The following is a 25965-nucleotide window of genomic DNA, read 5'->3' as shown; positions in this document are numbered from 1 at the left end:
GGCTATGAGCGCGCCCTTGCCGTCCCATTCCTTGTGGAATGGTAGGGAACGGGCTGTGGGGACGGGTTGGTCTTCCGATAGCTGTGACATCTGCAGTGGGAACGAAGACTGCCAACGTGTCTAAGCTCGGGTTGGCTATGTTGGGGCAAGGGAAGGGAGGGAGGTGGGAGGGAGGGAGGTCAGTGAATGAGAATCAGTTCTGCCACCGACACAGGACAAGAAGATGTAGGCATCTAGAACACAGCCGTGACCATCCGGTCGCGCCCATACTGGTCCTGCATGACCTCTGTGCGACCGGGAAGGATGGCCGCGACAGCCCTGCCCTGCCCCGCCCCAATCTCGACAGCGACGCGTACGCCTTCACCCTCACTCAGTAAAGAGGGTGCGATCTTGGCGATGAGGGCGTAGAACGCCGTCCCATCTTCCCCGCCAGGAGGGGCTGGAGCGAGAAGCGCCCGCTGGTCCTCGAACGCCCTCACGGAATGCGGGAGGGCGTCGTACTCAACCTGCGGGATATAGGGTGGATTGGAAGTCACCAAGTCGACCTTCCCTACCTCCTCCCGCACAAAGTCGGGGAAGGAAAGTGAGAGGATGTCTGCCTGTACCACCCTCACCCGCTCTCCCATCCCCAGTGCCGCGATGTTCTCGTTTGAGAGTGCGATCGCGTCAGGCGAGATGTCAACGCCCACCGCCGTCAGGTCTGGTCGCAGGTGTGCTAGGAGAAGAGGGATACACCCTGATCCAGTGCACAGGTCCAGTACCCGTAGAGGGCGGGAGGGAAGGATAGACGCGAGGCGCTCGATGATATGCGCAGTCTCGGGACGGGGGATTAGGACCGGTGCGCGACAGTTGAGGGTCAGAGGCCCAAAGTCCGTGTCGCCTGGGGTCAGCAGATACTCCCTGGAGTCGAGGACGGAGTATGCGCAGCTGCTGAAACTCGTTCAAGCTGGACCGTACATTGACCGAGGGGAAGATCAAGACTCACCGAGAATATACTGGAGCGGCTCGCCCGCTGCGCGCCGCTCAACCATAGCCTCCAAGGCTGTCTCGCCCGCCGCTGCCGCACGCATCCAGCGGAGCTCGGCCTTTGCGTCGGCCGGCGAGAGCTCCGTGTTGCGTGCCAGCCTGGCTAGCAATGAGGAGGGGCTACATCCGAGAAGCCGGAGGGTGGGCCGCATAGCCCATGGGAGGAAGAGTGAAAAAGAAAAAGTCGCCTCGCCCCAGACTTTATAGAGATCCCAGATAAGGGTAGGGCGGAGGCAAATGCCGTCCCCGCACATGACGTCCTTGAATGAACCGTCAAGGTTCAGGTCCGCGATGTCTTAAGTTGGAGATACAACCTCAACAAGGGCAATGGAATGACTTGTGAGTGACTCATCCACCCCACCTCGTACAGGAGAACCTCACTCGGCCCGCGCCTCATTCCCGAGGCTGGTTAACGGCGCTCACGCAGCCAAACTACCCGAACCCAGCGTACGCACACGCCAAATCCGCTCGTCGACCATGGTCATCCCGATCCGGGTCGACGGGCCGCCGTCCACATCCTCCCCTCTCTCTCCGCGTCGAAGGGGAGGGTCCAGCTTCAAGACCTCCAATTTTGGCGAGACGCACATCCACTCGCGCGGCATCGCGCATACCCCATTGAGCGCGTCGCGCATACTTCCCAGCGTAGGCGCATCACCCGATTCGAGCCGGCGGAGCAGCGTGCAGGAACTGCCACCGCCGCCGGAGATAGTGGGCCCCCTGGATCGCGCAACACTCTCCCTGTACACGTACACGCCGAACTTGAGCGTCGCGGCGGCGGCGGCTCCAAGTAACTCGTTATTACCCGCGCCCGCAGCCAACCTCGCTTGCTTGAGGGTACAGCTCAGCTACGCGTCGCTTCCGTGGCCCGTCAAGGCTGGCGACTTTCTGGAGATTCGGCGAGTGCCGGGTGGCGCGCCGCGCCGCGGCGGCCCGCCACAGCGGACAGGTGATGGCGAGGCCATCGAGGGCGTCAAGCCCAACAAGGGGCGAGACGGGTATGTGTTCCAAGTGCGAGAGGATATGCCATCAGTCCCCCTCAACCAAATCCAGGTACCCAACAGCGTCGCCAACGCGTATCGCCTCCAACACCGGCAGGACGTCGAGGTGCTCAAGATCTCGGATCCCGCGACTGCAAACATAGACTTCATCGAACTCCACTTCTCCCAGTACTTGGGCCGCGCAGACATGTGGCGCCTTGGCATGAGCCTCGAGAGTACTACCGTGCACGTCGGCGAGAAGGTAACGCTCGCTGGTGGTGCGGTGCGCGCCGACATCCAGGGTATCTGGCGCGGGCGACATCGGTACTCGAGCGGCATCGTCACGTCCAAGACCAAGACGATCTTCCGGTCCAAGAGTGCGCAGACGTACATCTTCATCTCGATCTGTCAGGAGACTTACGAGTTTGACGAGGACGGAGAGCAGTACTACGAGAAGATCCTGCACGGTGAGCTGCATTAATTGACCAAGCTGACGTCAGGCTTCCTTCCCGAGCTCTTCCAGCGGTGGACGGCAATAGGCGCATCACATCTCGTCACACTCGTGCTGTTTGCCCGCGCGTTCTACGACGACGAGGATGTCAAGTACATGGAGAACAACGAGGCGTCCCTCGGCCTGATGAAGGACTTTCGCGGGCGGTGGTGCAAAGACTTTTACCGCGTTGTGATGGATTTTGAGCGCCGCTCCGACTGGCTAACAGCCCTTCCGGATGTCAAGAAGGCGATCCAGCGTGCCGAACGCGAGGTCTTCCTCGAGTTCAACCTCGGCCAGATGGCTGGCAAAGGTCACGACGGCGAGTGCAAGCGCGTAATCGGGTGGTGGAGCTACGCGTTCGAGGCGCCGATCCTCGAGGCCATCAACCTCGCTCTGAACCCGTACGACGAGCACTACATCGACCGCGACCTGTCGCGCACCGGGTTGTCACTCATGATCCTCACGCCGGGAACTGGTCATTTCTCGGTCGACAAGAACCTCCTCCGCTTGACGACTGAGCGCATGATCGACCATGGGATAGCGCTCGACCTCGTGTGCATGACCAAGATGCCGTTGCACTCGGTCCCGCTGTTTAGTTACATGTCTGAGCGGCCGAAGCGGACGATGGACGACGACGGCGAGATCAAGAACAAACCAGCTACCCCTGACCCGCTCTACTACGACGCGCCGCACGTGTCGGACCGCGACATGACTGAATGCTACTCACTTGCGTTCTGGGTGTACTGCTCGTACTACAGCAAGACGCACGACAAGCCGTTCAGAAGAGACCGTTTCATCCCTCGCTGCAAGATGTACGAGATCCAGATGCTCGGTATCCTGGACCACAACCTCACGACCGTGATTGTGCCGATGCTCGACTGGGACGAGACGCATTTGGCGGACCGGAAGGAGCTCACGGCAGAGGAGCGTCGGGCCATGCACGACGAGTACGACGCCAGCCTATTTACGAGCAACAAGCTTGAGTGGGGAAAGGAGGCGCTGTCGCCGCCGAGCACCACGCGCTCTGGTGTCAGCACGTCCCTCGGAACTAGCTACCAGTCAAGCAAGCTGCTCCGCGACGACAGCAAGACCTCGACACCCGCTCGTCCAACAGGCTCTAGAACGGGCAGTCGTGATCGCATCGCACGCGACTCCCGCGAGTCACTCCTCACCAAGCGCTTGTCGCCTGCAGTCGAGGAGCCTTATCCCCATACCGCATTGCCAGACATCACCGGAGAGGACATGCCGGACGTCCCGTGGCGTCCCGCACCCGTGCCCGCCCCGAGGCCTCAGTCAGATCCGCGGTCTGACCGCCGCCGTTCCTCCAACGAGCAGACCCCACTAGCGCGACAGATGCGCATCGCAAGTATGACCTCGATTGACACGTCTCCCTCTCATTCTGTCATCTCGCTGCCTTCCGGGGCATCCACACCCAAGGGTACACCAGCGAAGCGGCTCAAAAACCAGAGCAGTCGTGGGTCCTTCGCATCCCGCTTTGCAAGTACGTGGCTCTTCGGCTCGTTCAGCACGCGTGCGTCACCGTCCAAGGCAACGGCGGCTACCGAGACCGTCGAGCGACAGGACGTCTCGGCTTCGCGGATTGACATGGGAAATACCAGTCTGCCTGCGTCTCCAGCTCTCTTGAACCCCTCCTTGACCCTCCCTGTCTCACCCGTGATTGTCCGCTCTCCACTCCCAATTATCGACGCCGTCCCACGGGAACGTCCATACAATGGCCCGTCGCCGGCCAAGCCGAAGCCCGTGCCGCAACGCCCGACGCAGCCGGTTCCTATCCTCTCGGCTGTCGGTGGACGATTGTTCGACGACGAGCACATCATAGCGCGCTCCGTCCCACGGTCGATGCCCCGCTCGATCCCGCGGTCGCTACATTCCCTCCGTCTTGGTCGGTCGCTGGACGACTCATGGCGCAACAAGACGAATGCGGCATTCGGACGAACATGTCAGCACCGCACGGTTAACCCGTGCAATCCGCGCGAGAGCTTTGTCGACAGCGGCATCGAAGGTGGACACGCGCGGCGGTGGCAGCACGTCCGGCCCCGCATGACTACCGGCAAGCAGCACGTCGTCAAATGGCGCAGTCTGTCTCTGCCGGCATGTCTACCACTCACAACTGACTTTATGCCAACGCCGGAGGAAATATCGACGTACTACGAGGCGCACAGCTATGACATTGCGTGCTTCCCCGACCAGGTATCGTTCCTGATCCGTGCGGATGCAGCCCAGGTAAACCTCCCACTCGCAGTGATGAGGGAGATGGCGAGTCAGCGCCTTTCGCAGAACTTCCAGTTCATCGTGCTCCCACACAACACTGTCGTCACGGACGAGGCGCAGAACGCAACCAACCTCGCTTTCAAGAACTTGTTGTTGACCGACAGTACCGCCGCTGGCCTGCGCGTTGGCGGTGCGAGCGAGGTTCTCAAGGACGCGAACGGCGCGATCTATCTGAGCTGGTCGAACCACATCCACCGCCTCACTTTCGACCCACAGAAGCAGAGCGTGACGGTTCAGCGGTTTGTGCGCAAGATTCGGCACTCGACCAAGCCGCACGCATACAAGGCTCTCGTGTGGCCGTATCACCACCGCGGTTACCAGGAGGCGACCGCCATGTTCCGGTATCCGAACATCGACGCCAAGCTCAACTTCAACTATCTTGACCGCCTGATCGCTGGCGAGGAGGCGCAACTGCAGTCCAACCTCCGCTTCTGGCGTGCGCGTTATTTGCTGATTCCGTCAGGGCGCGAACCGACAAGCGTCGCCGGCTTAATGCCCAGAGGCTCACAGGGCGAGGAGTACAACGCGAGCGAAATCCTCATAACGGGAGCGGTTAAAGTGCTCGAGCTCATGGGCAAGTACCAGTGGAAGGGGCCGCACGAGAAGCCAACACCACTCCGGTTGCTGGCAACGACGTTCGACCCGTCCACCTGCGTCCTCGATGAAGGACTGCTCGGAGAGCTTGACCGGCTAACCTCGGGCAAGGAGAGGATCGAGACGGGCCACACGCTCGAGGGCATGACGCTACCTGCACTCGCCGACATGATGAACAGGCCCAACAACGGGCTAATCATTCGCGACCGGTACTGGGGATGTGAGCCATCGAACCGAAATCAGCTGACATCAGTCAAGGTGCACGAGGATTCGTTCACAGGCGACCAGTTCTGCCAGTGGCTGATCGCGTCGTTCTCGGACGTGCAGACGCGCGAGCAGGCCGTCGAGTGGGGCCAGTCTCTGCTAGAGAAGGGTCTGTTCGAGCACGTGAACGGCAGGCACACATTCCAGGACACCATGTTCTTCTACCGCTTAAGCTCGCAGTACGACAAGGACGCCAAGTCGCGCGCGTCCAAGAGCTGGTTCGGCAAGACACCCGTGTCGTCTCGAACGTCGGCACCCGACCCGTCCAGCGGACCAAGCACGAGTCCGGTTGCGCGTGCGAGTCTGAAGCTCACGGACAAGCCGGTCAAGAAGCGCAAGGTCAAGATGAGCCAGAGCATTGTCATCGACCTCGATCCGCACCGCAAGTCGGACCGCGCTGAGGTGGCAATGCTGCACGCCGACATCATCCACAACTCGCGCAACGCTTTCCACTTTGAGCTCAACTGGCTCGGCGTGACCGCCGGCCTGCTCGACGACCTGCGCTTCAAGTGCTCGACTTTGGCGGAGCGGTACGGGCTGCGTTTCATTGAAGCACCCGTCGAGCAGATCAAGGACGTAGGTGGGAAATGCGCCTTCCGTGCCCCGTTACAGATTCGCCTCGCCCTCTCCCCGCCAATCTACCCGGACCTGCACCTCCGCCTGGCCGATACGACGGGAACAGCACAATGCGCCCAGTACTTTGAGTACCAGATCCTCACTCAGAAGTTTGGGTTCGTGCTCGACGTCGAGGCTAGCGACCGGTACCCGGACAATATAGATGCCGACTACGTCTACCGCTCCAAGACAAAGTTCGAATACTCGCAGTTTGTGCATCGGTCCGGCCTCGGCCTCGTCCAGTGCTTGGGCAAGGAGGAGGGCTTCCTGTGGGTCGACAACCGGCCATTCATCTCGGCGCCTACCCGCGGTCGGAGCCAGAGCGTGCAGGGCGACCAAGGGATCAGCCCCATGACCAGCAAGCAGGAGCAGGCAAAGGCTCTCCGGCTAGAGTTTATGGCGTTCTGCGCCGACCGTACCGCGCTCCTCAAGTTCTACGACGAGGTCACACCACCCCTCCCGATCGAGGTTGCGCTTGCTGCGCACACCGTCGATCTCGGACACGTTGACGGAGACATTACCCCCCCAGACGCGTGGGCTGGTGGGTTTTAGTGGCGGAGCCGCGCTTATCCAGAATAATTGTATTCTTGGTAGAGAGCAGAAATGTACATCATCTATGTAGTCTTTACATGTCAGGCACGGTGCCTCGGATGGCTAGAGATGGGAGGAGTGATGCTACATGCTGACTAGTCGCGAGGATCGCGTGCGGATGGTAAGGGTGAGGGCGAACCAGAGTACCTCCGACGAGGGGGAGGTGAGGGCGAGAGCGAATCAGAGTACCTCCGACGAGGGGGAGGTGAGCGCGAGTCGTGGCGGCGGGGTGACGGAGACGGCGAGTCACGACGGCGAAGAGGAGGCGAGCGCGAGTCGCGTCCGCGCCCCGGCGACATCGACACAGAGTCACGTCGCCGACGCCGAGACAGCGAGTCATCACGCCGGCTTGGACCCTCATCGCCCGAGGATCGCCTTCTCTCGCCCTCATCGTCGGACGGATACTTTCCGCGCGGTGTGCGTTCCTCTCTCCCGCGGGTCGGTTCCGGCGAGCGATGACGAATGGAAGGCGTACGTGACACGGAGCGCCCACGCTCCTCGCTCCCCGAAGTATACCGCCTCCTTCGTCGGCGGGGTTCGTCGTCGCTGTCGCTGTCGCTGTCGCTGGGGCTACTGTGTCTGGAGTCAACTTGCTCAGACTCAAGGCGCAAAAGCTCACCTCCGCTTGGCCCGCCTGGCTGCCCGCCGCGCCTCACGCTCTTCCTGTGCGCGCAGGCGGGCACGCTCCTCTTCCTTCGCCTTCAGGATACGGTCCGCCAGACCGTCACGGGATCGGAACTCCTCCGGCAGTTCGACTGAGGGCTTGTCCCTACCCCCTCCTGCGGGGAGGCCAGCACCGGTACGCAGCTGTTTCGTGCGCGACGGACGGGCGACGTACGGTCGCGAACCGGTGCATTCGTAGGTGAAGTGGCCGGTCTTGAGGCATTTCTTGGGTTAGTTGGCGTTGGGATGAGTGGAGGAGAGGAGGGGAGGGAAGGGGGAAGGAACGGGAAGGAAAGTAAGTATAAATGTGAGGTGCCGTGGAAGGAGAGCCTGTGAGACGCGGGATGGGGCATCGAAGGTGACAAAAGTCTCTACATCTGACAAGAACGGCCGGCTGCACACAAGAATGGGAGCTGAAGTGGTGATGAGGCGAGAGACTCACCTGGCAGCGCGTGCTGGACGACGCGCGATTGGCAGTGAGCTGCTTGGGTGCTCCGCGGTTGTACATGCTGCCGAGATTTTGAGGATGAGGAGTGGTTGAAGAGTTGAGGATTGAAGGATGGAGTTGGATGGAGCTGCTCGGGAGACAAAGTTGATGGTTGAAACCAGCAATGAGCATGACGTTAGTTCCAATAGCGGGGGCAAATTTACATTGGAAAATCATGGAATTGGGGTATGAGGTATGGGGTTGCCAGAAAAGAAATCTTGCGTTCTCCGTCACAGAATTGAACGACTTGACAGTGGTGCGGGCGCAGCGGACAATACCATGATACATCGATCTACGCATCGTAACTGTGGACATCTAAACCTCTAGGGAATGTCTGGATATACAGAGCACGTGAAATCATCACGCCGAAAGTCTGCTCCCTGCGGTTAGGCCTGCTTAAACCGCGCTTCGGCGGCACGAGCGCGACGCTCGCGCTCAATCTGCGCGCGCATTTCCGGACTCAGCCCAGCGAGACCGGAGGACGCGTCAGGCCGCCCGCCAAGCTTTTGCGGGCCCGTAGAGGGTGGAGGTACGCCGAGCGACGCGAACGGCTGAGGTGGTGGCGGTGCTGGTTCCTCGGCCTCGACCTCTGCGCGAGCCTTCTCGCGCTCCTTCATCTTCTCGCGTAATCCGCGACGGCGCTCCGCCTTACGCGCACCCTGTTCTGCTTCAGCCTCCACACTCAGTCCAGAGGGCACGTGCGCTGCCTGCCAGTCCCACAGGGACGGGTGGTCAAAGGCGATACGGCGGAAGAGATTTCGCACGTTCTTGTTCGCGGACAGATCGTAGGCGCACTTCCCACCCTCGAGAGGGGTGGTTGGGTCCAACTTCAAATCAAGAAGAAGGAAGCGGAGAACGTCCTCCTGTCCCACCGATGCGGCTACTCCTAATGTCGCCGGTGTGATTTCGGAGGGATAGCGCGTCGCAAAGGTGCGCAATGCGTCGACCCGGCCCTTGCGCACCATGTCGTCCAGGCGCTTTGCGCGGTCCAGGCGTGCTTCCTCCTCGGGCGAGAGTTTCGGTACTGGTGCTGGTGCAGGGGCGGGTGCCAGCGATGGCTTTGCCACGGCCTGCTTCTTCGGCTGTAGAGAGGCCATGTACTCCTCGTCCTGCGCAGCGAGCGCCTCGGCGGTCAGGTGCGACACCTTGACGCGCGTTAGCTCGTGCCAGCAGCGCAGGACTTCGTCCTGAGTTGGACGCCGGGTAGGGAACGGGAACGAGCGGATGCGGGGGTCGGCCTTGCCGAGCACTGCGCCGTCATAGCCCCAAAAGCTCTTCTTGCCGTGCGTACTGGCGCGGATGAAGATGCGCTCGCACATCTCGAGGTCCTCCTCCCACTCGGACAGAAGTTCGCGGATCTCCTCCTGCAGCGCCTGCTCGCCGTAACGGCGGAGCATGGCACCGGCGGACACGGCCTTCGACTTGGCATTGTCGTTCAGGCCCTGCGAACCGCCCTGCTTGCGACGGGCTGGTGTTAGTTGACAGCAGCCACAACAACTCACTCGTATAGCGGTGGAACGTCTTGTGCTGGAGAACGCGCACATCGCCTGCGCCCTTGACGTCCTGTCGTTCGCTCTTCCCCCGCGGGCGCAGGCTGATGATCATGCCCGCAAAGTGGCCACCAGCGACCATGAAGAGAGCGACGCGCCGTTCTTCGTCCTCCGGCACAGGTGGGCCGAGTTGCAACCGCTTAAGCTCGTTCAGGTAGTCGCCTGCGGTCTCATACGAGGGGAACAGGCCACGGTACACGCCGATCTGGGTGTCGGGCTCAACGCCCAGTGCTGGCGGAGTGTTCTTCGCCTGGAACCAGATCACGGCCGTGCGAAGGTGTGCGCGGCGGCGCAGGTCTGCTAGCTCGGCCTCCTCATCAGAGTCGATGGCATCCTCCTTATCCACGACCTTGGTCTTCTTCAGTAGGCGCGTGATACGATCTTGTGACGACGCAGACGACGCAGAGGCAGACCCGGAGATACTGGACACACCTGTCTGTCAGCACACATCCACCGCGTGCCCGCACCATCAACGACATTGTCAAACTCGTCCGCCGTTACTATCTTGCTGTTGTTTAACTTGGCCTTGGCGTTGTACCTGTGCCAGTCGGTCTTGAAGTGCGCGCGCTGATCTTCCGGCAAGTCGAATGATGCGCCAGGACATGTCTGGCACCCGAGCCCCGAGCTCGACGCCACTGCGGGAAGCTGTGATGACGACTGCACCTCGGCATTGTTGTCTGTCTCGCCTGATTCTTCTTCCTGGCTCTGGATCGAGCGAACGGATAGGGAATCGAGAAGCTGGGGTGGGATCGAGTATACGCTCAATGGGCGGTTGAGGATGGAGGATTGGTACGCCATTATTGCTGGGCGAGGGGTGGAGAGACGAGAATGTAACCGGGGGGTTGACAGTGCCGTCGTGGGCTGCTTAGTTTTTGTCAAAGTCTCGAACTTGAGATGAGTCGAGGTTGTTTGCAATTGTCTGGTGTCGGGTGATGGAAAGTAGCGAGATTATTATTGAGTCAGCTTGACGTGCTTACGTCACGGCACTATCATCCAACTACATCATCACGTGACTCTAATAGGCTGGCATGGGCCGGCCTATCCACGTGGCTGCTTTTGTACCCATTCCACGTACCATGTCATGGGATGTTATGTGATGGCCCAAGCGCCTCGCACCGCTCCACTTTTGCTCCCGTAGCCTCCCATGCCTCACATAGCATGCAGTGTGCCACCCCTCGTACCCGATCCCCGCAGCACTGGGCGGGCCCTCGTCCCCTCGATCACCCGCCCTCCCACTCCCCTCGATCCATTCAAGACCATTCACTTTCTCCCTTTCTCTCACTCCTTCATACCTTACCTCAACACCCATCTAGAAATCATCCACAATGGCCGAGCAGCTTGTGAGCCTTTCTCCGTTCACGACCCTCTCCGCCGCCTGCACTTGCAGATCTATCTGCACCACAACCTGCTGCACAGCAGACGCGTCCGGCGGCGGAATGACAACTGACTCTACCACGTTTGTTACGCTCTCATGCTGACTTGCAGACCAAGGGTGTGTAGAATCACTCTCTCTGTGCGAACACTGTACTGACCTCGCGCGCCCTGCGCCACGTCGACAGAGCAAATTGCTGGTGAGTACGCATCCAGCGTAGAGACGCAAAGCGCCTCGACATTGAGCATAGACAGACCTGATGCTCACGGTTCACAGAGTTCAAGGAGGCTTTCTCCCTCTTCGACAAGGGTGAGTGCGACTCTGCGCCCACTGTGAACGCTGTGCTGACGCGTCGCTCCGAATTCTCTGGCACCAACATCCGCACCCCATTACACCTTCCTTATCCGTCTCCGCACTTTCTGTCGGCCATTCGACCCCATTCTACGACACAGATGGCGACGGAACCATCACCACCAAGGAGCTCGGCACCGTCATGCGCTCGCTCGGCCAGAACCCCACCCAGGCTGAGCTCGAGGACATGATCAACGAGGTATGCACTGCTACTCCACCCTGGCCATGTCCTGTGCTCACGGTTCGCTGCCTCCTTGCAACCATCTTTTCCGCGTACTCCCATCCGCTCAATCCTACTCTTCGACGCGTCGTATTCGCATCCCTTGACATGGCGCGCTCTCATTGCAGGTTGACGCCGATGGCAACAACTCGATCGACTTTGCCGAGTTCATGACCCTCATGGCCCGCAAGATGCACGACACCGACTCTGAGGAGGAGATCCGCGAGGCCTTCAAGGTGCGTCAGGTTGCCAGACCGCTGTAGAGTTGGGGAGACCTCCCGAAACTCCTTGATTAGCTCCTTCACAAAGAGTAAACTGACAGAAGGTCTTTGACAAGAACAACGACGGTCACATCTCGGCTGCTGAGCTGAAGCACGTTATGAGTGAGTATGCTGATCACCTCGGATCTGTCAGAGCCCGAGCGCACTGGCTAACACATAGCCAACCTCGGCGAGAAGCTCTCGGACGACGAGATCACCCAGATGATCCGCGAGGCCGACAAGGACGGTGACGGCATGATCGACTACAACGAGTTTGTTTCCATGATGATGGCCAAGGTGAGTTGATGATATGTGCTCCGAGTTATTGTCGGCGAGGAGCTGCCCGCTGGCGGCGGTGGTGGCCCGATGACGCGGCCTGAGCACAGCATTCGTTGAGCCAGGTTCTGCGAGGCGTTATCGGACAGTCATGTGTCGAACGTGGACCCTGTGACATGGACTGACACCGCAGTAAATGTTTGACCGGTAATGAAGCGCGACTGGCGACCGGTGAGCGGGCTATTAGCAGTATATGTAAAACTTGGCAAACCGCTGGTGGCATTGCGAGGTGGTTGGAGCTGTCAAGTGGTGATCTGATCAGTTGTTGAGCTGATATGATGAACTCTGGGAATGAAAAGATCCCAACGTTGATCTGGAGATGCTGGTCTCCTGAGATCCTGAGGCGAACGATTGTCGACTGACCTGATATATGATGCGACGTCATCCAACGTGTCTCGGTTGCCAGTTGCCCAGCAAGTCGGCGGATTCGGGATATGGCACCGAGAATGCGGAGTCACAACTCCGCACTACCAGTGGGCAAGCCAAGAGCCGACTCCCCCTAATAATCAAGTATGCCAGTTGAGCCGATGAACCCCTCTTTTGATGCTCTTGGGTACGTTTCAGGGGTGGGTGGAATGATGTCACTCGATGCACACTGACGTGGGAGTGCCCCATGCCCTTCAAGCTGATACCTAAGTAACAAAGTACTCGACACACTTTCACGAGGTTGATTAATGACCCCCAAGTTGAACTGGTTATGTTACTGATGGGCTTACATCCTATGTAATCTAGAAGAGAGCGGGTTGCGCGCCGTACAAGCCCTAGAACCACTTTGACCGAGCTCATCATGACAGACTGCGGAATAAGAAGGAAGGTGAGGCTGAGGCACATCAAGCCCTTGGTCTCCCGGCGGTAGTGTAATCTGGTTTGTCCCTGAACTCAACCCCCCTCTAAACTTGAATGCCTGTGAGATACCCCACGTACCCCACGCGATCAAGTCACTTCGTCCACTTTAACAATCAGACACTTGTAGTGATGTAACCAAGAGACCCAACTGGCCCATAGCCCAACCGTAGTTGACCCGGGGTAGCCACGTACTAAGCTGTTAGCCCTTTAAAAACCCCACACTCCAACACATAATCAACTCACTTCCACATCTCTCTCATACTCATATCTTAGAGTCATATCTGATCTCATATACATATACCAACACCACAAAATACACTCCAAGTGAGTTACCCACGTCACTGTTGGCAACCGGTACCCCTCCATGCCTGGCCACCTGGCCGCCGTCGTCACCATCAACCACGTTGCCATCGTAGACCTTGCTCGATCCAGCGTTCCCTCGCAGACTAGTCGCTAACCTCCAGCACCATGTCCATCCCCAAGACCATGAAGGCCCTCGTCTACGACGAGGTGAGTTGGCGGTTCCTCATTCCTTCACAGCTCACACCAGCCCCGCAAGTTCTCGGTTAAGGAGGTTCCCGTCCCGGAGATCGGCGACAACGAGATCCTGCTCAAGGTCTCGATTTGCGGCTTCTGTGGCACTGACGTGAGTAGCTGGGACTTTGGCGGCATTGCTGTATTGCTGCAATGACCTTGTCCGGAAAGCGCTTACCCCAGGGCCACATTCACGAGGGCGACTTCAACCCCAAGTTCCCCTTGATCCCCGGTCACGAGGCCGTCGGAAGCATCGTCAAGATGGGCTCCAAGGTCGACAAGTCCGTGTTCAAGATCGGCGACCGGATTTGCGCCGATGTTGGCAGTGAGTACATCCCAGGTCCCTAGACAGGGTATATGTTGGCATTTCGAACCCGAGTTGCACGTAAACTGACGCCCAGTCCAGTGCACAAAGTGCCACTACTGCCGTCGCGGCCAGACGCTCATGTGCGAGAACATGACGGCGGCCGGTGTGCAAACGGACGGCGGCTTTGCCGAGTATATCAAGTACCCGCAGGAGAAGTGCTTCATTATCCGCAACCTGTCGGACGAGGACGCGACGCTCCTCGAACCCGCTTCGTGCGCCGTGCACGGCATGGACAAGCTGCAGATGCCCTTCGGCTCGACTGTGCTCCTCATTGGCGCCGGCCCCACTGGTCTCATTCTTGCGCAGCTCATGAAGCTCGGCGGCGCGTCCAAGGTTACGATTGCGGCCAACAAGGGCATCAAGATGGATCTTGCACGCAAGATTGGTGCCGCGGACGAGTACATCGACCTGGACCGTCAGAACGCCGACGCTCAGTGGGCTCAGATCAAGAAGGACAACCCGTACGGTTTCGATGTGGTTGCCGAGTGCACGGGTGTGCAGAAGATTGTCGACATGGCCCTCGACTACGTTGCGCGTGCTGGCACGCTCCTCGTGTACGGTGTGTACGAGGGCGACGCCAAGGTAAACTGGGCACCATCCAGGATCTTTGGTGACGAGATTCGCATCATCGGCTCGTTCTCCCAGGTCTACTGCTTCCCTCGCGCTGTCGCGTTCCTCGACTCGGGCAAGATCAACGTCAAGGGCATGGTGACTGACGTCTACACCATTGACCAGTGGCAGGAGGCGCTTGACAAGATGAACTCGCGCAAGGCGCTCAAGATCGCCATCCGCCCTACCTAAGCGGGGATGAAAAAGGCCGGAGGGGAGAATCTAGACGTGGCCAGCAGCAAAGCGCGATGGGCGCGACGACGGCGGCATGTTTCGATAGGTAGTTGTGCAACAGGATGTAGCATTGTCTTGCAAGGGCGTGATTGAGGTCTTGCGGCGCAGCTCATTGATGCAAATGACCCCTGGCCCCAGAGTATCGCCCTCTGCGTCGCTGTCGGCTGTCCGCTTGCCGCTTGCCCACATAACGAGGCTAAACCTCTGCGACCTAGACTGCTCTTGCCTACTAAGAGAAGTGATCCAACTGAAGCGTGCCGTTGCTGCGTGTTGAGAGACGTTAGTAAAAGCAGAGGTGGTACGACACTGAGTGCCCAAGATTTTCAGCTTGGTATGCTTCTCCTTGCATATCGTGAGATGGGCGATGTCGGATGAGAGTAGCGACGGAGCTCGGACCACATCAACACTTCATGCGAGCATGTCTAAATCTAGCCATCCAAGCATCTGGCATGATACATGATAACATGCTCCGATCTGCTCCGGACACCGGTACTGTTCGCTCCTGATTCTTATCAACCATCCATCCTTCGCGTGCGTTTCACCCCTATCCCACTTGAGCACACTGCGTCTCACCCCTATCCCACTTGAGCACACCCTGTTCGTCTCCACTTGAGCACACCCTGTTCGTCTCCACTTGAGCACACCCTGTTTGTCTCCACTCGGAGCCCTCCACTCGGAGCCCTCCACTCGGAGCCCTCCACTCGGAGCCCGGAGCGCCGGGGCGAGCGAGCGCGAGAGATAAGCTGGAATGTGATGTGGGAATGTGGGGAAGTTGGGTGAGGCATGTCCGATGAGGGCGGGGTGGAGGCGGAGGTGGGGTGGGGCCAGTTCTGCTTCTGGGATTTGGGATCGACGGCTGGGGCATGCTGGTGTGGCATGTGGCGTGGGGTTTGTGCGGGTGTGCGTGTGCGTGTGCGTGTCGAGTTGTGGCTTGTGCACGCAGGTGCAAGCAGGTGCAAGCGTGTGGCACTTGCAGGTACTTGGATGGCAGATGGCACATGGCACAGGCCTGGATGAGACATGTCGACTGGGACTGGGCCAAATGTTACCTCCGCAGTCAGCGCAGTGTCCACAGTATACTCGGTGGCGCTCAGTCACCTCCTCAGTCCTTGAATACGCCGCCGTCACTTGACCATGCATGCAATGACTACCAACTCTACCGGCCCTGCTTGGCCGCCTCCTCGACACTAAGCACGACCTCCTTTCCCCCCACCGTCCCCGTCCGCCCACTAACCCCAAAAGTCAGCGCGTACCCCGGAGGCAACTCTGTTCCCGCCGCAGGCAGTTCCAGGAGGGGCCACGACGCGGCAACCGGCTTGATGAGGGTGATATCGACCTTGGAGCCCAGAATGCGGAACTTGCATTGATCAGGAACAACAGGTCCATAAAGTGTGACCGTCTTCTTGACGCGTTTGTTGTTGGGGAGGTACAGGTCGAGGGTGAGGGATTGGTCCGCAAACGTCACTTGTGACCGGTCCTTGTCGGCACTGGCATTAGCCTTATTCTTAAGGAGACGAACTTTTTCGAATACGCCGACACGTGAACCTCAAGAGGCGTCTGGTAGTGGTCCACCCTGCAGTCGACCAGTTCCTCGCCTTGAGACTTGGATCCGACAAAGAGGTGATGCCCAGTCTTGCAGCCGGGGATTTTGAGGAATTGGTCGAATTCCAGAACGCGCGGCTTGCAGCATAGGTATCCCTTTGATCCTTCGTGGAATACCGGCTAAGATCAGTTGGATAAAAACATATAAACGTACCTTCTGGGGATGGTAGGTACACCCTGCCTCTGGACCGTCACCACGGCTCGCTGGGCCCTGCCATTCCGCGCCACAGCCGAGACGCTTACACTTGGCCCCCTCCGGAACAGGGAGGGAGAGGTCGTCTTCCTCCTCCACTACGGGAGGCGGAGTTGGCGCCTTGCTGGGTGCCATCGACACCGATGGGGTCTCAGCGGGAGTTGAGCCATACGTCTCGACCCCATCAGTGGAAGTGGTCGCGGCTGGCGCCTCGGCTGCTGGGACCTGGGCTGGCTGGGCCACCTGAGTCTTCTCGGTATGCTTTCCCGTCGTACAGCCCGGAATAGCCATAAACTGGTCAAACTCCATCACGGGTTTATTGGTTTCGTTGCAGCACGCTATTGTTCAGCTCCATAAGGGGGGGGTTCTTACACCAAGACTTGAGACCCTCGTGGAATACCGGTCCGCCGGAGTGGTATTTGCAGTCACCGTCGCTGTTTGAGGCCGCATCGTACTCCTTCCCACAGCCTTTGTGGGTGCAGCGCGCCATGGTGTTGATGGTGGTGACGAGATATGGTGGAGGTTCAAGTTGGGGGAGGGTGGAGGAGGTCCCTGTTGCCGAAATCTCTAGAAGGACACGTGGTGCACGTGGCTGTGGCGGCGTCACCAGACCAGGAGTGGTGATGGCGAGCGCGAGCAAGCCGATCTCGCCAACAACGTAACAGAAAACCAAGATACTTTGACATAGAGACTAGGGGGATGATGGCGGATATTTCCCTGCCAGTGGATACGCTTATCGCGCAGCGTGCGCTTCCGGACTTGCCGGCGACCTCGCGAGACTGTTATACCCGGATAGAGGATACTGATAGCCACCTCTGGTCCGAAGAGCGCCGGTGAAGAGCGCCCGCATCCAAACACTACGACATTATATGATGTGACCTAGTCTGTCCAGGCTCTGGAGGACCAGAGGCTTATCGGTCATGTCACGGGACTCTATTGTGGCGAATGAGTCGCTATCTATGCTTGGCTCCAGAGCCTGCAGTATGCCTCTGCTCCACAGCCCGTCTCATCACTGTAGGCTACAGGCTAGAATGATATAAGAATAACGCTTCAAAGTTACCATAGCCCGTCCGCTATCCATCTGTACTCTCTCTGCCACCATTCACAGCTTCACCTCCATGGTTGAATTTTGCCACACCAAAATGGCTACACCCAAATAGCCGTATGGCGACCAGAACGAGAGATATGGCCAGTAGCGGCTAAAAGGGCGCGTGCACCCTCCACACCACGTCGCACAACCCGGCGAACGCGGAGTACATGCCGCTACGCTGTGGAGACTCCGCGACGTATAACAACCCCAGAATGGAGCGTCCTGTAACCACAGGCTGGGGGCCGCAATCCGTATACTGCACGCTTCCCCGGTTGTTCTGGCACCCTCGCCATCCTGCTCTCCCAGAATAGTTTCGAGAACGCCTCAGAACGCTCCCTCGGCCCGGGATCCCTTATCGCTCCAATCCATTGTCTGGCGACAAATAACACCCTCCGCATCCAATAACCCAATCACATGGCCGATGATAACATCCCGGTGCCCGTGCCGCCGGCAGCGTACAAGGTGATTGCAGCCTAGCACGTCTCGCTGGTGGTCGTCTCTCAATCTGACGCCCTCTGACAACCCTCTCGCACTGCATTACTGCCACAGTTCTGATGGTATTGCTGATGAGATGATTGTGGGACCCCGGGTGACGGGCGATCTGCGAAGGATTGTCAGGAATGGAAGGGACGGAGGTCGGAAGGGACGGAAGCGAGTCGTGAGTCGTGAGTGTCTAACATCGGAGCAAAGACCAAAGAACAAGGGACATGTGCTCAATCGACGACATTCCTTTGACCAATGGAAACTTGGGACGACATTGCTGATACGGTAAAGTGATGGGATAGGAGGGATAGGAGGGATAGGAGGGTACCAAGGGAGAGTGGAGGCGGAAGGGTGAGGGGGTGCGATGCGGCGCTTGAGCCCCGCCCCGATCCGATCGCTCGAGTTTGTGATTCAAGTTGACGGAGGTCTCCGGCAGGAGATTTCACCGAAGAGGACCCGCAATAAGGGCACGATGGTTGGAGTGAGTCAAAGTGGAGGTTGACCCACAGTGAAAAAGATTTGTTATTTGATTGGGTCAAGGTCAAAGTGAATATTGAATATTACCCTCCACTTTGTTACTTGTTAGTTGATTTGACCAAAGCTATAAACAAGTTATTCAGTCTAGGATTGGCTATTCATCAGTCAGCTGTCCGAGCAACCGTCAACCGTTCTAGGCCCCTAATTCCCTTACCATCATGATAACACGGTCACTGTAATTTAATTGGTTGACCCCATCTCACCTTAAACGCTATCTCTAGCAAAGGAGAACGGGCTTGAAACCGGAAAGAGCCGGCATGAGTTTAGCTTCGGCCTCATCGGCCATCCCCTATGCAGTCAGATTCAACTCGCATGCACGGCCGAGTCAAACCCCTGTGCATTCTCTTACAATCTCCCCCCTACAGTCTCCATTCATATATAGACTCCCCACTTTCATCTTTCCAACATCTCTCTCCATCAATCTTTAGAATCTAGCAACCTAACCCTCTCTTCTCACTACTACCTCCACCAAACAACTTTACCAACAATGTCCAACCTCGCCGCTGAGCCCGAGTTTGAGCAGGTCAGTCTTGCCGCCATCTTCCACTCCCATCACACGACAACTACACCCCCTTCCTCTTCCTCTCACACTCCAACACCAACCGCTGACATCCAGGCCGTTCACGAGATCTCGTCCACCATTGAGCCCTTCCTCGCCGCCCACCCCGAGTACCGCAAGGCCTTTGAGGTCGTCCAGATCCCCGAGCGTATCATCCAGTTCCGCGTCACCTGGGAGCGCGATGACGGCTCAGTCGCCGTGAACCGCGCCTTCCGCGTTCAGTTCAACTCGGCCCTCGGCCCCTACAAGGGCGGTCTCCGTCTTCACCCCACCGTCAACCTCTCGGTCCTCAAGTTCCTCGGCTTTGAGCAGATCTTCAAGAACGCCCTCACTGGTCTCTCGATGGGTGGTGGCAAGGGTGGCTCCGACTTTGACCCCAAGGGCAAGTCGGACAACGAGATTCGCCGCTTCTGCTACGCCTTTATGCTTGAGCTCTCGCGCCACATTGGCGCCGACACCGACATTCCCGCCGGTGACATTGGTACCGGTGGTCGCGAGATTGGCTTCATGTTCGGCGCCTACAAGAAGTACCAGAACGAGTTTGCCGGTATCCTCACCGGTAAGGGTGACGACTGGGGAGGTTCGTTCATCCGCCCCGAGGCCACTGGTTACGGTCTCGTCTACTATGTGACTGAGATGCTTCGCGACCTCGACAACACCGACTGGGTCGGCAAGCGCGTCCTTATCTCTGGCTCGGGCAACGTTGCCCAGTTCGCCGCCCTCAAGGTTATCGAGCTCGGTGGCCACGTCCTGTCGTTCTCGGACTCGACCGGTGCGCTCATTGCCACTGACGGTGTTGGCTTCACCCCTGCCGACATTGCTGCCATTGCCGACGTCAAGCTCCGCCGCCAGGCTCTCACCGCCTTCCAGCACGACGGCCGCTTTGAGTGGCACGAGGGCCAGCGCCCCTGGACCCTCTTCGAGTCTGCCGACGTCGCCCTCCCCTCTGCCACCCAGAACGAGGTTTCCGAGGACGAGGCCAAGGCTCTCGTTGCCGCTGGTGTCCGCTACGTCGCTGAGGGTTCCAACATGGGCTGCACCCAGGAGGCCATTGACGTCTTTGAGGCTACCCGCAAGCAGTGCACCTCGGAGGGCGAGACTGCCGGCGTCACCTGGTACGCTCCCGGCAAGGCCGCCAACTGCGGTGGTGTGGCCGTTTCGGGTCTCGAGATGGGCCAGAACTCGCAGCGTCTCAAGTGGTCGCACCAGGAGGTCGACGCCAAGCTCAAGGACATTATGATTACCTGCTACACCAACTGCCGCGAGACCGGCAAGACCTACGTCAGGGACTCGGCCATCCCCTCGCTCGTCTCGGGCGCCAACATTGCCGGCTTTGTCAAGGTTGCCAAGGCCATGCTTGACCAGGGTGACTGGTGGATCTCGGGCAAGTAAGCCGCTCGCGATGGCAAAATGGCAGCTCTGCTGCAAATAAATCTAGCAACAATCATTGTAGAGTGCGGGTCACTGGTGTGACCCCTGCACGATTATCATAGGGCCGCTGCACTGTATGCAGCATGTGTGTATACCTTATCCCAACACTTTTGTGAAGCGGCGGTGTTGGTGTTGGAGCCAGTCTAAACTAATTTCTAATTTAGGGAATGGCGATCGGGGAGGGGAGTGGCGTGGCGTTTCTGAAAGCTACTCTCATTGGCCAAAGAGTCAACGCCACAACGCCACAACGCCACAACGCCACAACCCTTGCGACACAATCTTGAGACAATCTCGTCATGAAATCTTTCTCACGCCAGAGACAATGCGACAGTAGTGGCTGGGGCGGACGTGGCGGACAAGCGAGGGGATGCGATGCGATGCTATTCAAACACTCGAGCACCTAGTGGCAGGGCTGCCAGCTGGAGGGGATAGTGAGGGCGAGGCTTTGACGTGCGATCGACTGAACGGCTGTTATAGCATTACGTCACCGATTCGGGCCCCAGACTCTATCGGCCTCATATCGGATATGATAAGCGCACCACCACGCCTTGCCTGCACACTCGCCCTCCACACTCCCCCTCCACACAAAGCACCAACCCGACTACCACCACACTGGTCATCACAATGTGGGCACACGCGCCCGAGGAAGATCATGGCGCCGGTGCACTCGGGGTTCCTGACTCGGGGAAACGCGGACGCCGTCAATCTCGGACTTGGCCCCGCGGACGCCGGGCCCGCCTGGAGCGGAGTGGGGTGCCGGTGTGGACGGATGCAGATGGTGGGTCAGACTTTCCCACGGTGGATCATGTCACGTGGTGTCCGGCGTCATCTTGATGACATCATGAGCCTGCAGACATGTGTCTGTCACGTGTCGGCTCTTTCATGTCCTATCGACTGCCAGGAGCAGTTTCTGGCGGCTCGAATAATGGAGCAAACAAGTGGCGTAGCCGATTGGCGGTCCTCTGGTACTGTATTCTGAACCGTGTGCCTCCATCTTGCGTCTCATGTCAATGAGCGAGCAAGCGTCGCAACTTGGGTTTGTCAAGTTCCTGGCCCGTAATGAAGTGTCACTTGACGACTGACGAGTGGTATTAACGTATTAACGTCGCGTGTTTACTCTGGCGACCAGGCAGATCTCTCACTGTCCGTGAGTTGGGCATGCCCGTCGGCTGCGTCGGCTCGCGTTGCATTCCAAGGCCCGAACAACGCGTCCTACACGCCGCACAGTAGACGAACAGGTGAGCGTTCGTGCTGCGGGTGGCGCCGGTTCCCTCGCGTTGAAAGACGCAGGACATGCCGGAAAGACGCGTACGGCATGAGGGATAGAGGAATATTGCCTTTCTGCCTTTGAACAGGCAGTGTGGAAGCCGGGAGCTGGGAAAGCTGAAGCTTGGAGGTGACAACTGGCCAGCAGGAATCTATTTCTGGCACGCGTCACAGGGTCCGGAACATAAAGGGAGTCTGGAGGTCGGAGAAAGGCATGAGCCACTTTGACTTGTTGGAATGCCGACGGAAAGAGACACGTTCATGCCCATGTCTTTTGAGGGTTTAAGGGCCTTTTAAGGGCGTAGGAACTTGACCTGTTCCAAAATTAAACCGCGTTTGATGTGGTATGATTAACCCCAAGTTTAAACTTGTAGTCACTTGTTCCAACCTTCCTTCCTAACTGGCCAACTGGTTCTGTTTTGTCACAAAACTCACGTACAAGACAAATGAAATATCTATATGTAGATACTCCTCAACCCTGATAACTAACTAGGCAGTGAATACGCACCCCAATTTCACTCGCGCCGTCCATCGAGGTCATGTTGGGTACCACTTGACCCACAGCACCCACAGCACCCACATTGCTATCCTAACCCCATTCCTCACAACTTGACAAACACCAAACACCAAAAACACCCTCTTTCTCTTGATCCATTTGCTTCTTCTCTCTACTCTCTTAAACCTTCCCTCGGTCTTGACAACCTCGTTCCTTCACTCACTTTCTTTCTCTACTGTTCCTTACGACCAAGCTCGAAGACAACGGGCCCTCGACCGCCTCTGGATAGGCTGACAATCAGTGAATTGTGAGTCTCCCCCCTACCCCCTACCTGACTAATCCCTTGTTCGACATGTACACCGCTCTCATTGTGGCCTTTGCCGGCGCGTCCCTCATTACCGCGGCTCCCATCAACTTTACCAAGCGGTACAGGCACTCGAAATACGAGCCCTACGACGAGTACCACCTCCGCTACGTCGCTCTCGACTGCCGTACCAAGCACAACACGACCTTCTTCGTCGACTGCTGCCACCCCCTCCGTAACGGCGAGAACATCACCGAGGTCCGCTCCGCCTACTGTGTCCCGAATGCCACTGCTATTGCTTCGGCGTCAGCTCACATAGCTGGCGCCACCGCGCCCCTCCCTTCCAGCTCTGGTAATTGGAACACCAATGACGCGGGCAACAGCAACAGCAGCGACGACACTGCTTCAAACAACTCGGACGACGGCGCCGCCGCCGCATACACGTCCCTGGGTGGGGATGCGCCCACCAGCACCACCTCTGCCTACGACGCCCCCACCAGCACCACCTCTGCCTACGACGCCCCCACCGATACACCTCCCTCCGCTCCCTCGCCGTCGCCCTCCATCGCCGTCGAGAACCACGTTGCCCAGGACTCGAACCAGAACCAGGATGCTTCTTCTGAGCAGGGTCCTTCGTCGTCGTCTTCTGACCAGGCACCTACTTCTTCCTCGTCGTCCGACCAGGCCCCTTCGCCTACCTCGTCGTCCGACAATGCCCAGCCGACCCCCTCCGGCGACAACAACAACGACAACAACAACGGTGGCGGCGGCGGCGGCGATGTCCAGACGGGCGGACAGGCCACCTTTTACTCCCAGACCGACGGTGGCGGCGGACCAGCGGGTGCGTGCGGTGCTGTGCACAGTGACAGCGACATCATTGTCGCCCTCTCAACCCACGGCCCGTGGTACCCGAACGCGAACGCGGTGTCCCCCTACTGCGGCCGCAAGGTTCAGATCTGGCCCGCAGGCGACTTTGCTGGAAAGGGCAATACAATTACCGCCACGTGCGCCGACGCGTGCCCCTCTTGCACGCACAGTGGCAACGACATCGACCTCTCGCTCGGTGCCTGGGCCGCCATGGGCATCGCCGATAGCGTTGGCGTTGTTCCCATCGAGTGGAAGTTCGTCTAAGCGTCCAAGCCAAGACGAGCTGAGCTCGCCTCTTCATTTCTACAAACGTATTGTACCGTGACTTTTCTCCCGGCAGGCTGTGCCTGTGTCTTGTCCCCCATCTCCTCTTTCTGTAGTGGTCTCCGGAATGCAGTGCGTTCCTGTGCGTTGGTGTGCGGTGTGAGCAGCGGTGCTGGGTGGTTTGGCTCATACAGCCAAGGGAACGGGCTTGGGAGAATCAGCGGGCACTTTGTAGCTTGATAAAGGTCATTCAACCGAAGCGAGTCACGTGACTGCCATTTCGCCACCTACCTCCACCAGCCATGTTTGGCACTTGTGAATGGCATCACGTTGATTCCTCACATGTTTCCAACTCTTTGTCGCTTGGTATTCCGGCGCCTCATTATACCAACAAGCCGCCTCTCGCCAGGCTCACAAGGAGTCTTCAACGGCCTCAACCTTTTCGTTGACCTCGGCGCCACCGTCCGCGCCCCAGGCCAACAGAGAAAGGTCGACGTCCAGCTTCTACCCGAGGAACAAGACGAGCTGGTGCGACCCGAGGAACAAGACGAGATGTGGGTTGAAGCCTGTCCGCGCTAAACTCCAGGCCCAAGGCGAACTACTATGCCGTCGCAGTGGGGCGTAATACTGGCATCTACGGCACATGGGCAGAGTGTCAGGCGCAGGTGAGCGGCGTGAGCGGGTGAGTCAACTTCCTCCTGGCCCCCCCCCCCCCCCCTTCGACTGACAGCAGCGCCAAGTTCAAAAAGTTCGGCAAGCAGAAGGAAGCGCAGTCGTTTATTGAGAAGCACGGCTGCGCCATCAGGAACACTGACCGTCAACGGAACGCTCCCGATGCCAACATCGACACCGTCATCCGTGGCGTACCGCTGCTCAAGCCCAATCCCGATCCTATACAGGGTGGACGGGATCCGGTCAACAAAAAGGGGAGAACGCGAAGCAGCTCACCATTGGCACAGATTGCCTCCCTCGACCGTCTACCGGACGACCTTGCCGAGTTGAGCAAGAAGGGCTGGATGTTCACCGCCACCGACCCACCACGACTTGTCGTGTACACGGACGGCTCGGGACTGGCAAACGGCACGAAGAGGGCTGTGGCTGGCGCCGGTGTGTACTGGGGTGAAGGAGAGGCCGAGAAGTACAACTTATCGGAGCGCGTCCCGGGCAAGTTGCAGACGAACAACCGAGGCGAGCTACTAGTACGTGCGAGGGTGCAGCGTCCTGCTCTCCCGCATCAGCTGATCGCAGTCCATCATTCGCGCGCTCGAGGAATGCCCGTTCCCACAACTCACATTGGAGATCCGCACCGACTCGCAGTACTCGATCCAAGGTAGGTATTTCACTGACTCCTACCCCCGTTCCACTCTTGTTTGTTCATTGCTCACATCAGCCATGACACTCTACCTGCCCAACTGGATCAGAAATGGATGGAGGACCCAATCCGGGCCGGTCAAGAACGCCGACATGATCCGCCACCTACTTGTCCTCCTCCGCCGACGAGCGGCTGCTGTGCGTTTCAAACACGTCCGCGGTCACAGTGGTCACGCTGGAAACGACTGCGCCGACGAGCTCGCACGCAAGGGAGCGATCATGCCCCCGCTAGCGGATCGTACTGACTGGCTTGATCCCGATTTCGAGTCGATCGACGTCGCAAACGAGGAGCCGGTCAATGTCGCGGTCGACATCGACCCGGACTGGCTGATGAGTGCCGCGGAGATGGCAGCGTTGGAGCGCTCCCTCTCCGATCCCGACGAGTAGTGGATCTGATTGCATCTGTTACATTCAATTAATTGAATCACAGCTGTGGTGACGCGCCGGATCATTAGAGCAACCTACCGCATCAACATTCATGTATCGATACTATTACTGACCGGCTGGGAAGCGAGATCCTCTCGATACTATTATTGACCGGCTGGGAAGCGAGTGAGGATCTCGCGGATTCGTAAACATTCGTACTGACGAGATTGGCCAGAAGGTATGTTGCGGATTGTGACAGCGCGCCGCGCGGAAGGCATGCATCTGATCACCGAGATGGCCGGGGGACCTCGCTCGTCCTCCCGGTCGTGAGTGTCAAGTCCGTTGTGAGGCGATAGGCTAAGGCGCTGACAACAGGTACACCAGTTGGAACGAGGGCGTATCATAAAAGGACACGGAGACTAGAACCGACAATGTCTAAGGAAGGACATCTTACC

At 58.5% G+C, this 25965-nt stretch overlaps 10 protein-coding genes across 10 annotated transcripts; 6 read left to right on the top strand and 4 right to left on the bottom strand.

Moving 5' to 3' along the window:
* Positions 1–233: 233 nt before the first annotated feature.
* On the bottom strand, positions 234–1178 carry CcaverHIS019_0507540 (uncharacterized protein; the record flags this gene model as incomplete). The annotated part of the gene is made up of 2 exons (XM_060601948.1): positions 234–880; positions 986–1178. The coding sequence occupies 2 exons, from the start codon at positions 1176–1178 to the stop codon at positions 234–236; spliced, it is 840 nt and encodes a 279-aa protein (XP_060458391.1).
* Positions 1179–1358: 180 nt separating this feature from the next.
* On the top strand, positions 1359–6813 carry IML1 (uncharacterized protein; the record flags this gene model as incomplete). Its single annotated transcript, XM_060601947.1, has 4 exons — positions 1359–1365; positions 1454–2470; positions 2504–5602; positions 5636–6813. 4 exons carry the CDS (start codon positions 1359–1361, stop codon positions 6811–6813), a joined length of 5301 nt encoding a protein of 1766 aa, XP_060458390.1.
* Positions 6814–6947: 134 nt separating this feature from the next.
* On the bottom strand, positions 6948–8023 carry CcaverHIS019_0507520 (uncharacterized protein; the record flags this gene model as incomplete). Its single annotated transcript, XM_060601946.1, has 3 exons — positions 6948–7431; positions 7472–7740; positions 7958–8023. The coding sequence occupies 3 exons, from the start codon at positions 8021–8023 to the stop codon at positions 6948–6950; spliced, it is 819 nt and encodes a 272-aa protein (XP_060458389.1).
* A 365-nt stretch (positions 8024–8388) lies between these two features.
* Positions 8389–10350, bottom strand: CcaverHIS019_0507510 (uncharacterized protein; the record flags this gene model as incomplete). Its single annotated transcript, XM_060601945.1, has 3 exons — positions 8389–9470; positions 9505–9984; positions 10020–10350. The coding sequence occupies 3 exons, from the start codon at positions 10348–10350 to the stop codon at positions 8389–8391; spliced, it is 1893 nt and encodes a 630-aa protein (XP_060458388.1).
* Positions 10351–10877: 527 nt separating this feature from the next.
* On the top strand, positions 10878–12227 carry CcaverHIS019_0507500 (calmodulin; the record flags this gene model as incomplete). The annotated part of the gene is made up of 9 exons (XM_060601943.1): positions 10878–10892; positions 11038–11044; positions 11112–11123; positions 11201–11233; positions 11377–11474; positions 11624–11731; positions 11821–11878; positions 11937–12052; positions 12225–12227. The coding sequence occupies 9 exons, from the start codon at positions 10878–10880 to the stop codon at positions 12225–12227; spliced, it is 450 nt and encodes a 149-aa protein (XP_060458387.1).
* Positions 12228–12603: 376 nt separating this feature from the next.
* On the top strand, positions 12604–14639 carry CcaverHIS019_0507490 (uncharacterized protein; the record flags this gene model as incomplete). Its single annotated transcript, XM_060601942.1, has 6 exons — positions 12604–12644; positions 13211–13261; positions 13402–13447; positions 13488–13583; positions 13655–13796; positions 13873–14639. 6 exons carry the CDS (start codon positions 12604–12606, stop codon positions 14637–14639), a joined length of 1143 nt encoding a protein of 380 aa, XP_060458386.1.
* A 1198-nt stretch (positions 14640–15837) lies between these two features.
* On the bottom strand, positions 15838–16966 carry CcaverHIS019_0507480 (uncharacterized protein; the record flags this gene model as incomplete). The annotated part of the gene is made up of 4 exons (XM_060601941.1): positions 15838–16168; positions 16201–16403; positions 16438–16814; positions 16849–16966. 4 exons carry the CDS (start codon positions 16964–16966, stop codon positions 15838–15840), a joined length of 1029 nt encoding a protein of 342 aa, XP_060458385.1.
* Positions 16967–19073: 2107 nt separating this feature from the next.
* GDH3 (uncharacterized protein) lies at positions 19074–20537 on the top strand (the record flags this gene model as incomplete). Its single annotated transcript, XM_060601940.1, has 2 exons — positions 19074–19109; positions 19203–20537. 2 exons carry the CDS (start codon positions 19074–19076, stop codon positions 20535–20537), a joined length of 1371 nt encoding a protein of 456 aa, XP_060458384.1.
* A 2153-nt stretch (positions 20538–22690) lies between these two features.
* On the top strand, positions 22691–23773 carry CcaverHIS019_0507460 (uncharacterized protein; the record flags this gene model as incomplete). Its single annotated transcript, XM_060601939.1, has 1 exon — positions 22691–23773. One exon carries the CDS (start codon positions 22691–22693, stop codon positions 23771–23773), a length of 1083 nt encoding a protein of 360 aa, XP_060458383.1.
* A 302-nt stretch (positions 23774–24075) lies between these two features.
* On the top strand, positions 24076–25531 carry CcaverHIS019_0507450 (uncharacterized protein; the record flags this gene model as incomplete). The annotated part of the gene is made up of 6 exons (XM_060601938.1): positions 24076–24088; positions 24195–24327; positions 24360–24455; positions 24507–24972; positions 25022–25103; positions 25164–25531. The coding sequence occupies 6 exons, from the start codon at positions 24076–24078 to the stop codon at positions 25529–25531; spliced, it is 1158 nt and encodes a 385-aa protein (XP_060458382.1).
* Positions 25532–25965: the final 434 nt, after the last annotated feature.

This window comes from Cutaneotrichosporon cavernicola, assembly GCF_030864355.1.
Source record: "Cutaneotrichosporon cavernicola HIS019 DNA, chromosome: 5".
NCBI classification, from domain to species: domain Eukaryota; kingdom Fungi; phylum Basidiomycota; class Tremellomycetes; order Trichosporonales; family Trichosporonaceae; genus Cutaneotrichosporon; species Cutaneotrichosporon cavernicola.
This window is presented reverse-complemented; position numbering and strand designations above follow the sequence as displayed.